The sequence below is a fragment of the Prionailurus viverrinus genome, chromosome B3 (assembly GCF_022837055.1).
Source record: "Prionailurus viverrinus isolate Anna chromosome B3, UM_Priviv_1.0, whole genome shotgun sequence".
Taxonomy (NCBI): domain Eukaryota; kingdom Metazoa; phylum Chordata; class Mammalia; order Carnivora; family Felidae; genus Prionailurus; species Prionailurus viverrinus.
The window spans coordinates 38,383,673-38,399,856 of record NC_062566.1 but is presented as its reverse complement, the minus strand read 5'-3'; the positions used below and the strand labels follow the sequence as shown (position 1 = coordinate 38,399,856).

The window sequence follows — 16,184 nt, the reverse complement described above, 5'->3', positions numbered from 1 at the left end:
AATTTTGAGGGTATACAGATCTACATTGTCTTATCTGAAACTCTTTGGCCAGATGTGTTTCAGAATACAAAGGTTTTTAAGTTTTAGAAAGACAATATGCTTCATATATCTCCAGTGAAATCTGGAGCCATACCCCATAATCAAATATATTAAATTTGCTACAGCCCAACTCATTTATACCAAATATAATAAATGCCAAAATTAGTCTCCTGTCAGTTCAAGTTCAGAACTTTCTGTCAAATATCTTTACCTCAAATTTATGCAAACCTTTTTAGTTTCCAGAACTTTTTAAAAATTTGGTAAGGGATGGTGGGTCTGTTGTATATAAAAACCAACCAAACAAAAAGCCTTTCTAAGGGTTTTTTCAGCTCAATGTTAAGTATTTGAATGATATAGCCTTGTAACTCAAAATACTTTCAAGCATGAATCCAAGAATAAGCCGAAATTCTTCCTATAGGCACAATTACCAAGGAAAATGTGTTCCCTCTCTGCTCCAGTGAGTTTCCATTTCTTTTCAGAACCAACACATACATGCATTAAACCCAATTTCATCACTATTAGTGGACATTCTGGCAGTCATTTACAACCAAAAGGACCTGTACCTCAAGGATAGATGATCTGTGATATGAATAATCTCCTATTCTTCAAGCATCTTTGGTTTTCTCCTCAGTAGAAAGATGGTTCTTATAGCTCTGGTAGTAACTACAGCTCTCTATTTTAATTGGCACTGATATTTGTAGAACTCTTCTTTAATTGTTTCCAGTCTAGAACATTAATTTTTAGTCCTGGCTGTGCCTTAGAAATGCATGTGGAACACTTAAAAATACAGATGGAGGCAGCACCAGATCAATACACTTAGAGGCCTAAAGGGCCAATTAAAAAAAAAAAAGTGTCCTCTCGCATACATAATTGAAAATCATGAAACACATGTAAGTAAATTCACCCTAGATCAGATGTTCACATGAAGCTTTGGTCTACACATCTACGCAATTTTTCTTTCTTATTTTGATGCCCCTACTTTGCGACAGTACACAACCATGCACCTGTTCTTCCTATTGACTAATTCAGTACCGGGATAGCCTTCAGATTTGTAGTCTCTCCCAGGAAGGGAATAGAAGGAGGGTAGAGGAGAGGAACAGACCTGGTAGAAGCCTCCCAGACTATCATGCAACCTAAGAAAGGTTCTGCAAGGCCATTGAAAAGTCTTCAAGCCAGTCAGCTATCAGAGGAATTCCTGTCTCCCAGGAATGGACCTGCCCTCGTACCCTTGCCTTGCACCGTCAGTAACTAATAGAAACCACAGAAGGCACAGCCCCAGTGCAAAAGCAGCCCAGGATTGCAAAGTGGAGGAGCTGGGCCCTCGTCAAATACATTCTCTGTATTCTCCGCCCCCACCCCCAATTGAAGACCTGTGCCAGAGATCTCCAGGGTGGTAAAGGGACTCAGTACCTTTCAGCAAAGCCTTTCCCTAACTAGCATTTTTTAAGTGCTCCCTAACTATTAATTTAACTTCTCCCTATGACAGGACTGGAAGAGGAAAAGGGAAAGATAAAGTAGAATAAATGTTATTTGAACATTTAACACAAACCCACAAAGTTTTCACCCTTGTAAACAATGCACCAAACGTTTTATTTCTTTCAGTTCCTACACAAGTAAATGACTCTGAAAGCATTTTTAAAAATACAAAAGACATCACACTTTACCAATGAATTATTTCGGTCTCAGGGGATTAAATCAAATTAAAATGTTACATATATTTGACAGTTTATTTCTATGCCAACTGAGATGGTGAATTTATAATATTTCTATGAATTCTTTTAGTTCAATGTTTTTTGTACATGCCATCAGTACAATATGATTTACTTAAATATTTAGGACATTGTCAATAGCTGTGATTCATATGAGACATATAATCAGATATCTCGAATTCCTGATTAAGTCTGCTTTAAAGACACAGAATACGAGCACATTTGCTGTGAAATTCTGTTTATAATGCTCCATTTAATAAATTGCAATTAACCACTGATGCAGAAATTCTGTTTAAGGCTGGAAGTTTTATACATGACACTTTCCTTCACAGAAAAAAAAAAGATGTTGAAAAGGCAAAGACCACCATTCCATATCAGAGATCAAATATTTAGGGCATTAGTTATTATATCCTCTTTCTAGAGTCTACAGTAAACAATAACTAAAAAGATTTAAGGCTGGTCTTTAAAAACATAAAGATAGTAGAAACTTTACCACACATCAACAAAAACAGAGCAAACCAAGTATATCCACATCTTCATTCCATCATGAATTTAGTGATTTGAAATAAATGCCATGTAAAAACCAGAAGCAAATGTAACTATTCATTCAAGGAAATTAAATACTTCTAAGCATTAAAAAAATTTTTTTTAATGTTTATTTATGTGTGTGTGTGTGTGTGTGTGTGTGTGTGAGAGAGAGAGAGAGAGAGAGAGAGAGAGAGAGAGAGACAGACAAAGTGCAAGCAGGGGAGGGGCAGAGAGAGAGGGAGACACAGAATCTAAAGCAGGTTCCAGGCTCCAGCTTTCAGCACAGAGCCTGACGTGCGGCTTGAACGCATGAGCTGCAAGATCATCACCAGAGCCGAAGTCAGATGTTTCTAAGCATTTTTAAAAAAGCTTTTGTAGGCAGTATATCTCTGGTCAGCGTAAGTGAGGTGTGGAAACGACAAAAATATTACTGTGCCGAACAGATTCTCACAGGCTTGCTCCCTCAAAAGACACACTGACCAGTTATTTTCTACAGTGTTCTTATATATGCCTTATTTTACTTATATACACAATTAACTTTTTCATTCTTTCTGTAAGTATTTAAAATACATTTCAAACTATGCATTAAGTATTAATTTATGATGCCCTTAAAAATCTTTCAATTTATTAAAAAACAATCTCTAAGAATATAGAAATATTGAGCTTTTCAGATTTCTGAGTCTTGAAAAACTTAAAGTACAATATTTTCATGCATCAAGTTATAATTGTGCCATTTAAGTTCCTCTTGAAAGAGCATGTAAATAATTTCAAAAGTTTCATGAATGCTACGTTACAGAGCGGACCACAGATATTTTAAGATTTGATTTTCCATATGCATTTATACTGTAATGCAAGGAAGAAAAGTAAGCACCAAAGGAAAACATGTTTTATTAGGAGAAAAATAACATGAAAAGAAAATAGGAAACATGTCATTTCTTCCTTCACTGGCTTTTCTTCAGTCAATTACCTGGCTGCCCCAAAATATTATCTCAGTTCAATTATTGAATAAATTACCCCTAAATAAAATACCCAGTATCTGTCCAAAGGTTTGTCCAAAACCTCCTAAAGAACAATAGTCATTCAAAGCTCTTTTCTTATTCTTCAACAAGAACTTTAATTAAAAACAAGCCCAGTGCCCTTTGTTTCACAATTTAAACATTAATGGAAATTTCATTCTGGGTTTAAAGTGATATTTCTTTGAGGGTCTGACTCATTTGAGTGGCAGTGCAGAAAAGTGAATTGCTGACAACACAGGGTTACAAAATTAGAGTCAAAAGTAAAGGGAAAAAATGGAAAATCCAACACTATCCTGGAAAATAATTCTAAAACTACAGTATAGCTTGAAAAATTCTCTTTAGCAAGATAAAAAAGAGTGATTTATAGACAAGACTGATGGTTGGTTTTTCTCCCAGTAGCAGCCCCCTGGGATCTGTGACTAAAATGGTGTCTGGGGCCTGAGAAGTTTCAGTGATGATTGCTTCATCAATTTTTGCTGGTGTCTCATTGACTGTGCATCACCAATGGCATTACATACTCTCTGTAAAATAAAATATTTGTTATGAATGGTAAAGACAAGTACGGGCTCATGTGAAGGAGAAAGGTCTAAAATCAAGAACTGAAGCTCTCCACACAGGTCCGACAGCAGAGGATAAGAATACACAATCCAAACAGGCAATGCAAAATAAGACGCTTCTGCTCCATTAAGCCTGCAATATATTATTTTAAGCTTACATATCCATCCAGAGTTATAACTGGAAGATCTTTTGAGAGAAATAATGGGTATTATTATAACAGATTAAAAAAATCTTTCAGCTAAAAAATTAAGGGCCATTCTTTAAAATAAATTGTTTACCTCTGCTGTGGCGTTGTCCTGCAGATAAATGTGCCGGGAGCCATGACTGGCACTGTCTTTTTTGTGGAACAGACTCTGCTCCTGTTTCAAAAGAAACAATGACAGAAGAAAAATTATTCTGGGGAAGAAAAAAAATCCCAACTTTTAATTGCATGCTTAAATGTAAACTCTATTTTATAACAAGTAGACTAATGAAATAGACCTATTCAGGTATGATAAATACTAAATCATTTTGGTACAAGGCTAGTGGTTCCGTATGTGTGAGCTGTTAGAATTTATGAAATCGGATGACTACACAACTATCTGTATAAAATAATGACTTTCTACAGGCTATGATAAATAGCCTACAGAAACAGCACTTGTTAACTCACCACATCTGACAAATCAAAAAATCCTTCCTTCATTTCCTTGGCTGATAGATAAAATTCTTATATAATGTAAAACACACTGAGTCAATTTTCACCACGGATGTGAAAGAAGAGTGATAACCCAGGAGCCTGTAATATATATGCAGAGTGACACAGTCTTTCCTAGTCTGAAAACTATGTTTCATATACCAAGAGGCTCTTTCGATTTTGACACTCTACAAGGAGGCAAGGCTGAAAAACAAAATGGTACTGTTTCGCAATTTCTTTTATCTGTGAGCTTCTATGAAAAGAAAACATAAATTAAAGGATAAAAGTACCTACATCTCTAACTACTAAATTTTATGATAAATAGTTTTCAGATGGTTTTAATAATAGAGAGAACATCATTACTGCTTAGAAGAAAATACATACTCTAGTAGTTACCATCTTAGATGGTTTTAATAATAGAGAGAACATCATTACTGCTTAGAAGAAAATACATACTCTAGTAGTTACCATTCTTAGAATGACAATTTGTGGTGTTTTTTTAAGGGGTGAAAATAAATTTACAATATATCATATATAATAAAAATTATACATTTCAAAGTGAGTCTGAGAACTAAGCAAAAGGTGAGGGCATCAATTCTGCTAATTACTTGCTATGTAATTAAAAAGTTCTTTCTTGGAAAATGATGGGACAGAAAGACATGAAAGTATTATATACTTAAATTGTATTAGTATTTTGTAAGTGCCAACTATAATAAAACATGAGTGTTTCAGATAAAATATTTATAATAATCTAATTTATAAAAACCTAAAAAAGGTAATCTTTCCAGAAGCATCTAAGATTACAGCAAACATAGTTATTCATATGACATTAGAAAAAATATTCTATTTACTAATGCTTTATTCTGCCAAAAAGGAAGTATCAACATCCTAATTCTTTCATTGAACAGAATTGATATTTCACTCAACACAATCAAGGACTGTCAAAAAAATACAGTACACAAATAAGTGATTATAACACATCTTTCCTTATACTTCACGTTATTATTATAATAGTATCATCATCATCATCCTCACCATGATCCTTCAAACACTCTGTGTTGTTAACTGTAAAAGAGAGCCAGAAAGCACTGGTTTCCACTCACTTAACAAATTCTTGGCTCTGAACATGCAACTCATTTATTCTTACCTTGACTGAAATTTTTAGCAGGTTTCCATGGACACTTGGAGGAGACACAAAATCTTCAAATGGACACTGCCAGTCTATGCACATATGGCCTAGGATTTCAACTTCCTTTATACACAACACTCTCCTGTTTTGCAAAAGGAAACAAAACATACAAGTGGTGATAAAGACAATTAGTCTAATATTTTGCTCTGCTGGATGGCAGACATGGAACTAGCTCAGTAAACAATATAACCTGGCACTTAAAAAAAAAAAAAAAGGTACGCTTCCTATTAAAAAAAAGTCTAGGTAGGTAGCTGTCAAATAAAGAGCAAATACGGCCCCTACCAACCAACATAGCAGACATTCAAAAATTCCCCTTCTGCCAATCTTGCAAAATTCAGAAAAGTGTAATTTTTTAAAAACTGACCGAAATACTAAAATCATCTTTAAAACACATAAGGAACAGGCTGTACTCTCATCCAGGAAGCAATAAAGGCAGAAGCTCCTGAAAAAGGTTTCACTTGGAAAATTATTAATTGCTCTTTACTGTCAATCATCTGTGCCTTCCAGTCAAGAAAGAATGTGCAGGAAATGTCAGAAACCTCAAATGTCAGCAAAGTTTCACTTTAGGCCTATTAATAAATATCAGGTTTGAACACTTTAACACTAATGTACTGTATCACAGAGTGAGTATCCCATTTTACTCAATAGCAAAAAAAAAAAAAATTTAAAAAAAGAAAAAGAAAAAAAGAAAAATCATAGAGTCCTTAAAGGCCATCTACATTGATTTCCCAGTGTGTGATTCAGATTAATTACTGACAGAACCATACTTGATTCTAAAGTTTCCATTACAGAGAGCATGATTAGGAAAGTAGAGGAACAGTTAATTCTACAAATATTCAGGGTGCTGGAAAAACAAGAAAGATACGGTTTCTGCCTGAGAGGTACTCATAGGTTAGAAGACAAATAAACACGTAAATATATATCTCAGCACAGTTAGATGAGTGCAATAGCAGTGTGGAAAATTCTTCTGGAGCACAAAAGAGAGGGACTGATTATGTGGGTAAAGTATGTGGCGTAAAAGCTGATTTTTATTTTATTTATTTTTTTTATGCTTATTCATTTTTGAAAGACAGAAAGAGACAGAGCACAAGCAGGGGTGGGGCGGAGAGAGAGGGGGACACAGAATCTGAAGCAGGCTCCAGGCTCGGAGCTGTCAGCACAGAGCCCGATGTGGGGCTGGAACTCATGAACCATGAGATCATTACCTGAGCCGAAGTCGGACGTTCAACTGACTGAGCCACCCAGGCGCCCCTAAAAGCTGATTTTTGAAAGAAAGGAGTTCTCTACGTGGAAAAGGAAAATGATAGTCTAGACAAATGGAACAGATCACTGACATAAACAGCAGTACAAGAAAGGGAAGGTTTATTTGAGGAATGTTGAGGTCTGTAGATGGATGGACATACACAGAGGTGAGAAAATTAGTGCCAGATCTTACAGAATTTTTTGTGTTAAAAAATTTTTTTTCCATTTAAATAAATTTTAACTTTAACCTACAGGCAAGGGGAACTTTCATGATAAAGTTTCCTATTTTAGAGTCATGGATCTAGTGGCCAAGGGAGGAGAGGTGGGGTAGACAAAGGAAAAAGTTACTACAATACTCCCACCAGGAAACAGAATGTCAGTGAAGGCAGCAGCTGTGAGAAGGGAAGAGAGCAAGCTAGATTCCAGATGCTTAGAAGGTAAAGATGAATGAACTAGGTAACCAATGGAGGGTGGGAATGAAAATAAACCCCCAGCACTGTATTTTTAAGCAGAGGAACTACTGTGATTTGGGTCTGACTTGGGACTGTGTTGTGCTTTGTAGGAAGTTCAGCATCCGAAGTCCCAGCCTTGGTAGGGCCCTCCGATCATTGTGACATCCTTCCACACCCCTTCATATTCCAAACAGTCTCTAGAAAGTGGATTACACTTCCCCCCACCTCCTGCCCCAGAAGAGAATCACAAGAGCTAAGTGTTACAGATAACTATTACAAATCACTGTGTCAAATACAAATTCATCATTCCCACTGTCTTTAAACTCCTTCCTCTCTTGACCAGGCCAATAACATTAGTGTTCTCCTGCCACTCTAAATCTCCTTCATTCTCTTCCTCTTGCTCCACATTTACCATTCTCTTCCTCTTGCTCCAACCCCCTCGGTACCTAAGCCCCAAACCAGAAGGTCATCTTTTATTCCCTTCTCTTCTATATTTAATCAGTCACCAAGCTCTGGTCTCTCAAGGCTGCTCCTTCTATCTGTCTTGATTCTTTTAGTTTAGACCTCACCACCTCCTATCAGGGTAACTGCCACAATCTCTATGGTACACAGAATTCTAAAATGGTCCCCACGATTCTGCGTATAGTATATGTGGGTTTATCGACTGGTATAACCCTCACAACTATTAATATGATGGATTTCAACCCCAAGTTTAGGTTTTATTATAAGGCACAGGTGATTTTAAGAAAAAGTTTGGTCTGCGTGGGTGTGATCTGACCACAAGGTCCCTTTAAATCTGGGTCAGAGACTGAGAATCCAGAGCGCAGTTGCTGGGCTGAAGATGCAGAAAGCCACATGGCCAAAATGAGGGTAGGCTCTAGATGGTAATAGCAGGTGCCTAGCTGACAGAGATCTAGGAAACTGGGGTATTAGTCCTACAAGTACAGGGAAGTGAATCCTGCCAACAACATTAAATGAGCTTAGCAGTGGATCCTTTCCACTTCCTTCCTTCAGGAAGGAAGCCTTATGCCTTGATTTCAGCCTGTGAGACCCTGAGCAGAGAGCCCAGACATGCCATCGCTGACTCCAGACCCAGGGAAATTGTGAGATAGTAAATTTGTGTTGTTTTAAGGTGCTAATTCTACGGTAATTTTCTGTGCAACAATAGAAAACTAACCAGTCTCTAACTGGTCTCCCTGTCTCCATTCTGATCCTTCTCCAATTCAGCATTCAAACTGCTGCCAGAGATTCTTCTAAACTGCAAACTTCATCATATTAGTCCTTGTGTACAAGTCGCAATGGGAATTTAAAAAAGACATGTGTGTACAATGTGCATATACCTTTATGTGAAAAGCTGGGTCAATGAGCAATAAAATGTCTATACTTTTTAAAAAATTAATACTCTTCCATCACATTAATGATAAAATCTATACCCTTCAGACGTCATGAGCAGACACCTATGGCTTATTTCATCTCCCAGTGATTCCCTACAAACATCCTACAATCCAGCCATTTCACATGATCTTATTTTTCCAAGTGCCATATTTTCATGTTTTATGCTTCTGATTGCCTGCTGTTTACCTATATGAAAAATCCATATTCCACAAGACACAGCTCAAGTACCTTCTCCCTAACACCTTCCCCATAACACCTTGGTTCTCACCTTACTGGACTGAGAGGTTTTCCTGTCTTCAGAGTCTCTATTTATCACTTTATCTTAGCCTCTAGCACACTGTGAGACCACTGATGTTTAGGTCCCTCTTTTAGAGGAGGAACGGACAGAGATACAACTTTTATCTGTGTCCCTATTTCTGTTAGACACTGCTAGTGTAATGGTCTGAATGTTTACCTCCTCACCCAAATCATACATGGAATCCTAACTCCACTGTGATGGCATTTAGAGTTGGAGCCTTTGGGAGGTGATTAGGTCATGAGGGCGGAGCCCTCAGCATTGGTATCAGTGCCATTATAAAAGAGGCCTGAGAAAACACCCTCACCCCTTTTGCCATGTGAGGACATAGCAAGAAGACAGCCATCTATGAACCAGGAAGTGAGCCCTCACCACACACAGAATCCGCTGGCACCTTGATCTTGGACTTCCCAGCCTCCAGAATGGAGTGAAATAATTGTTTGTAGTTTAAGTCACCTATCTATAGTATTTTTGTTATAGCAGCCAACACAGACTAACACAGATGGTTAAAAAAAAAAAAAAGTCTGTTTGGAGAACAATTTCCTAATGAAGATTACTAAAATAAAATACTAAGCTGGAATTAGGATTAATGAGTGGAGATATAGCCTAATAAATTTGGATCATGAGAACTCATATTTTTTCCTAAAAACTGATAAGAAAAAAAATGAGACCAAATTTTGGATGAATTTCAGTATGAAAAAATTAAAAGCCCTTTATATTGGAAAACTCAAAAAATAATCATGAAAATATTAATAATACATTGGGTAAAAAGGGATAATATTAACTTACAAAATGCTATTTCAATTCAGTAAGAAAAAAACAAAAAATGAGAAAGGATATGAAAAAGCAATTCATAGAATAGAAAATATACATAGATGATGAATATATTAAAATGTTCATACTCATTAGCAATCAAACAAGTGCTAATTAAAACAAAGAATTATTTTCTGCCCATTAAGTTAGCAAAACCCAAAAAGTTTAAATGAGAACACTAGTCTTAGGAAAACAGACAAAATAAAGTGCATTCTCTTGTACTGTTAGTTGTATGTAAAAAAAAAAAAAAAAACAATTACAACTGTTCTGACAAAACAACTTGGCAATAGACAGGGCCTCAAAAACCTTCACAATTTTTAAATCAGCAATCGCATTGATTATAACTTATCCTAAGAAAATAATTACAGACTTAGCTGCAAGAAGACTCAGCTGCAAAGATGTGCTTATAATAATACAGTATTCAGAAGGAAAAAACTGGTTATCAAATAGTAAGGTAGCATTTGAAAAACTTATAGTATAGCCATAAATACAATATTGTATAGTCATTAGAAATCATGTTGTCAAAGAATATCTAATGGTTTGGGAAGATGATCATAATACATTGTTAGGTGAACAACCTAAGTTAGTTACATATACATAATATATTTTTTGTACATAGTTTTTACAAAATATGTATAATGTAAAAATGAGATATACCAGCTGGCTGGTGGGATTGCTGGTAAAGGCTATTTTTAGGGGCTATCATAATTTATGATTCAAACCAGGACATTTTTAAGAATGAAAGGGATAGCTACTAAAAATTTCATTGGGACGAAAGTACAGACCAGTTCTGTTCTAGACAAACCATAATTACGGTTACTTTATTTCCATCCTTTAAATTATTGTCTTTATCAGGGGTGGGCAAACTATGCTGTGAGCCAAATCAAGGTGAAGCTAAGTACCTGGGAAATAGTATAGCCCTTAAAGCCTAAATATTTGCTATCTGTCCCTTAAAGAAAGTCTGTTGATTCCTGATCTGTATCAAATATAATGAATAAGCATAACTCTAGCAATAAAAGAGTTATTTTTTAAAACACCAATTTTAGACAAAATGCCATTTTTAAGTAAGCATTAAAGGTAAAACAGATCAGCATAATGATAATTACTTCAATCAAAGAAATTCCTGCTAGAGTCTTCTAAAGCTACAAGGAGACTAAGTCACTGTACTGGTCAGGAATATTTTACTAACTGCCTCCCAAAAAGCTCTGTGAGCGACCAGATTTAAAATTACTATGATTTTTCATTTTACTTGAAGAAAAACCAAGTATATAATGTGCACAGTAATAGTCCCCAAAAATGCCTAAATCAAACAAGTTTTAAAGTATTAAGTATTGGGGAGGAGGGGAAGATGGCGGCGTAGGAGGACGCTGGGCTCACCGCGCGTCCTGCTGATCACTTAGATTCCACCTACACCTGCCTAAATAACCCAGAAAACCGCCAGAGGATTACCAGAACAGAGTCTCTGGAGCCAAGCGCAGACGAGAGGCCCACGGAAGAGGGTAGGAAGGGCGGAGAGGCGGTGCGCGCTCCACGGACTGGCGGGAGAGAGCCGGGGCGGAGGGGCGGCTCGCCGGCCAAGCAGAGCCCCCGAGTCTGGCTGGCAAAAGCGGAGGGGCCTGACGGACTGTGTTCCGACAGCAAGCGCGACTTAGCGTCTGGGAGGACATAAGTTAGCAGCTCTGCTCGGAAAGCGGGAAGGCTGGAGGACAAAGGGAGGGAGAGCTGCTGAGCCCCCGGACGACAGAGCTCAGTTTGGTGGGGAACAAAGGCGCTCGCCAGCGCCATCTCCCCCGCCCATCCCCCAGCCAAAATCCCAAAGGGAACCGGTTCCTGCCAGGGAAATTGCTCGCTCCGCGCAAACACCCAACTCTGTGCTTCTGCTGAGCCAAACCTCCGGCAGCGGATCTGACTCCCTCCCGCTGCCACAGGGCCCCTCCTGAAGTGGATCACCTAAGGAGAAGCGAGCTAAGCCCGCCCCTCCTGCCCCTGTGCACCTTGCCTACCCACCCCAGCTAATACGCCAGATCCCCAGCATCACAAGCCTGGCAGTGTGCAAGTAGCCCAGACGGGCCACGCCAACCCACAGTGAATCCCGCCCCTAGGAGAGGGGAAGAGAAGGCACACACCAGTCTGACTGTGGCCCCAGGGGTGGGCTGGGGGCAGACATCAGGTCTGACTGCGGCCCCGCCCACCAACTCCAGTTATACACCACAGCACAGGGGAAGTGCCCTGCAGGTCCTCACCACACCAGGGACTATCCAAAATGACCAAGCGGAAGAATTCCCCTCAGAAGAATCTCCAGGAAATAACAACAGCTAATGAGCTGATCAAAAAGGATTTAAATAATATAACAGAAAGTGAATTTAGAATAATAGTCATAAAATTAATCGCTGGGCTTGAAAACAGTATACAGGACAGCAGAGAATCTCTTGCTACAGAGATCAAGGGACTAAGGAACAGTCACGAGGAGCTGAAAAATGCTTTAAATGAAATGCAGAACAAAATGGAAACCACCACGGCTCGGATTGAAGAGGCAGAAGAGAGAATAGGTGAACTAGAAGATAAAGTTATGGAAAAAGAGGAAGCTGAGAAAAAGAGAGATAAAAAAATCCAGGAGTATGAGGGGAAAATTAGGGAACTAAGTGATACACTAAAAAGAAATAATATACGCATAATTGGTATCCCAGAGGAAGAAGAGAGAGAGAAAGGTGCTGAAGGGGTATTTGAAGAAATAATAGCTGAAAACTTCCCTGAATTGGGGAAGGAAAAAGGCATTGAAATCCAAGAGGCACAGAGAACTCCCTTCAGACGTAACTTGAATCGATCTTCTGCACGACATATCATAGTGAAACTGGCAAAATACAAGGATAAAGAGAACATTCTGAAAGCAGCAAGGAGTAAACGTGCCCTCACATATAAAGGGAGACCTATAAGACTCGTGACTGATCTCTCTTTTGAAACTTGGCAGGCCAGAAAGAATTGGCATGAGATTTTCAGGGTGCTAGACAGAAAAAATATGCAGCCTAGAATCCTTTATCCAGCAAGTCTGTCATTTAGAATAGAAGGAGAGATAAAGGTCTTCCCAAACAAACAAAAACTGAAGGAATTTGTCACCACTAAACCAGCCCTACAAGAGATCCTAAGGGGGACCCTGTGAGACAAAGTCCCAGAGACATCACTACAAGCATAAAACATACAGACATCACAATGATTCTAAACCCATATCTTTCTATAATAACACTGAATGTAAATGGATTAAATGCGCCAACCGAAAGACATAGGGTATCAGAATAGATAAAAAAACAAGACCCATCTATTTGCTGTCTACAAGAGACTCATTTTAGACCTGAGGACACCTTCAGATTGAGAGTGAGGGGATGGAGAACTATTTACCATGCTACTGAAAGCCAAAAGAAAGCTGGAGTAGCCATACTTATATCAGACAAACTAGACTTTAAATTAAAGGCTGTAACAAGAGATGAAGAAGGACATTATATAATAGTTACAGGGTCTATCCATCAGGAAGTGCTAACAATTATAAATGTCTATGCGCCGAATACCGGAGCCCCCAAATATATAAAACAATTACTCATAAACATAAGCAACCTTATCGATAAGAATGTGGTAATTGCAGGGGACTTTAACACCCCACTTACAGAAATGGATAGATCATCTAGACACACAGTCAATAAAGAAACAAGGGCCCTGAATGAGACACTGGATCAGATGGACTTGACAGATATATTTAGAACTCTGCATCCCAAAGCAACAGAATATACTTTCTTCTCGAGTGCACATGGAACATTCTCCAAGATAGATCATATACTGGGTCACAAAACAGCCCTTCATAAGTTTACCAGAATTGAAATAATACCATGCATACTTTCAGACCACAATGCTATGAAGCTTGAAATCAACCACAGAAAAAAGTCTGGAAAACCTCCAAAAGCATGGAGGTTAAAGAACACCCTACTAACGAATGAGTGGGTAAACCAGGCAATTAGAGAAGAAATTAAAAAATATATGGAAACAAATGAAAATGAAAATACAACAATCCAAACGCTTTGGGACGCAGCGAAGGCAGTCCTGAGAGGAAAATACATTGCCATCCAGGCCTATCTCAAGAAACAAGAAAAATCCCAAATACAAAATCTAACAGCACACCTAAAGGAAGTAGAAGCAGAACAGCAAAGGCAGCCTAAACCCAGCAGAAGAAGAGAAATAATAAAGATCAGAGCAGAAATAAACAATATAGAATCTAAAAAAACTGTAGAGCAGATCAACGAAACCAAGAGTTGGTTTTTTGAAAAAATAAACAAAATTGACAAACCTCTAGCCAGGCTTCTCAAAAAGAAAAGGGAGATGACCCAAATAGATAAAATCATGAATGAAAATGGAATTATTACAACCAATCCCTCAGAGATACAAACAATTATCAGGGAATACTATGAAAAATTATATGCCAACAAATTGGACAACCTGGAAGAAATGGACAAATTCCTGAACACCCACACTCTTCCAAAACTCAATCAGGAGGAAATAGAAAGCTTGAACAGACCCATAACCAGCGAAGAAATTGAATCGGTTATCAAAAATCTCCCAACAAATAAGAGTCCAGGACCAGATGGCTTCCCAGGGGAGTTCTACCAGACGTCTCAAGCAGAGATAATACCTATCCTTCTCAAGCTATTCCAAGAAATAGAAAGGGAAGGAAAACTTCCAGACTCATTCTATGAAGCCAGTATTACTTTGATTCCTAAACCAGACAGAGACCCAGTAAAAAAAGAGAACTACAGGCCAATATCCCTGATGAATATGGATGCAAAAATTCTCAATAAGATACTAGCAAATCGAATTCAACGGCATATAAAAAGAATTATTCACCATGATCAAGTGGGATTCATTCCTGGGATGCAGGGCTGGTTCAACATTCGCAAATCAATCAACGTGATACATCACATTAACAAAAAAAAAGAGAAGAACCATATGATCCTGTCAATCGATGCAGAAAAGGCCTTTGACAAAATCCAGCACCCTTTCTTAATAAAAACCCTTGAGAAAGTCGGGATAGAAGGAACATACTTAAAGACCATAAAAGCCATTTATGAAAAGCCCACAGCTAACATCATCCTCAACGGGGAAAAACTGAGAGCTTTTTCCCTGAGATCAGGAACACGACAGGGATGCCCACTCTCACCGCTGTTGTTTAACATAGTGCTGGAAGTTCTAGCATCAGCAATCAGACAACAAAAGGAAATCAAAGGCATCAAAATTGGCAAAGATGAAGTCAAGCTTTCGCTTTTTGCAGATGACATGATATTATACATGGAAAATCCGATAGACTCCACTAAAAGTCTGCTAGAACTGATACAGGAATTCAGCAAAGTTGCAGGATACAAAATCAATGTACAGAAATCAGTTGCATTCTTATACACTAACAATGAAGCAACAGAAAGACAAATAAAGAAACTGATCCCATTCACAATTGCACCAAGAAGCATAGAATACCTAGGAATAAATCTAACCAAAGATGTAAAGGATCTATATGCTGAAAACTATAGAAAGCTTATGAAGGTAATTGAAGAAGATTTAAAGAAATGGAAAGACATTCCCTGCTCATGGATTGGAAAAATATTGTCAAAATGTCACTACTACCCAAAGCTATCTACACATTCAATGCAATCCAATCAAAATTGCACCAGCATTCTTCTCGAAACTAGAACAAGCCATCCTAAAATTCATATGGAACCACAAAAGGCCCCGAATAGCCAAAGGAATTTTGAAGAAGAAGACCAAAGCAGGAGGCATCACAATCCCAGACTTTAGCCTCTACTACAAAGCTGTAATCATCAAGACAGCATGGTATTGGCACCAAAACAGACACATAGACCAATGGAATAGAATAGAAACCCCAGAACTAGACCCACAAACGTATGGCCAACTCATCTTTGACAAAGCAGGAAAGAACATCCAATGGAAAAAAGACAGCCTCTTTAACAAATGGTGCTGGGAGAACTGGACAGCAACATGCAGAAGGTTGAAACTAGACCACTTTCTCACACCATTCACAAAAATAAACTCAAAATGGATAAAGGACCTAAATGTGAGACAGGAAACCATCAAAACCTTAGAGGAGAAAGCAGGAAAAGAACTCTCTGACCTCAGCCGTAGCAATCTCTTACTCGACACATCCCCAAAGGCAAGGGAATTAAAAGCAAAAGTGAATTACTGGGACCTTATGAAGATAAAAAGCTTCTGCACAGCAAAAGAAACAA

General features: G+C 38.1%; 1 protein-coding gene across 1 annotated transcript in view; it reads right to left on the bottom strand.

Annotated features, from left to right (window-relative positions):
- Positions 1-3,140: 3,140 nt before the first annotated feature.
- Positions 3,141-16,184, bottom strand: part of VPS13C (vacuolar protein sorting 13 homolog C) — a 201,969-nt gene continuing 188,925 nt past the window's right edge. Inside the window, exons 81-83 of the mRNA XM_047862226.1 lie at positions 5,671-5,794; positions 4,129-4,209; positions 3,141-3,813 (exon numbers count right to left, since the gene is read on the bottom strand). Coding sequence (XP_047718182.1) covers positions 3,712-3,813; positions 4,129-4,209; positions 5,671-5,794 — 307 coding nt within the window. The 3' untranslated portion in view covers positions 3,141-3,711. The remainder of the gene's footprint in view (positions 3,814-4,128; positions 4,210-5,670; positions 5,795-16,184) is intronic.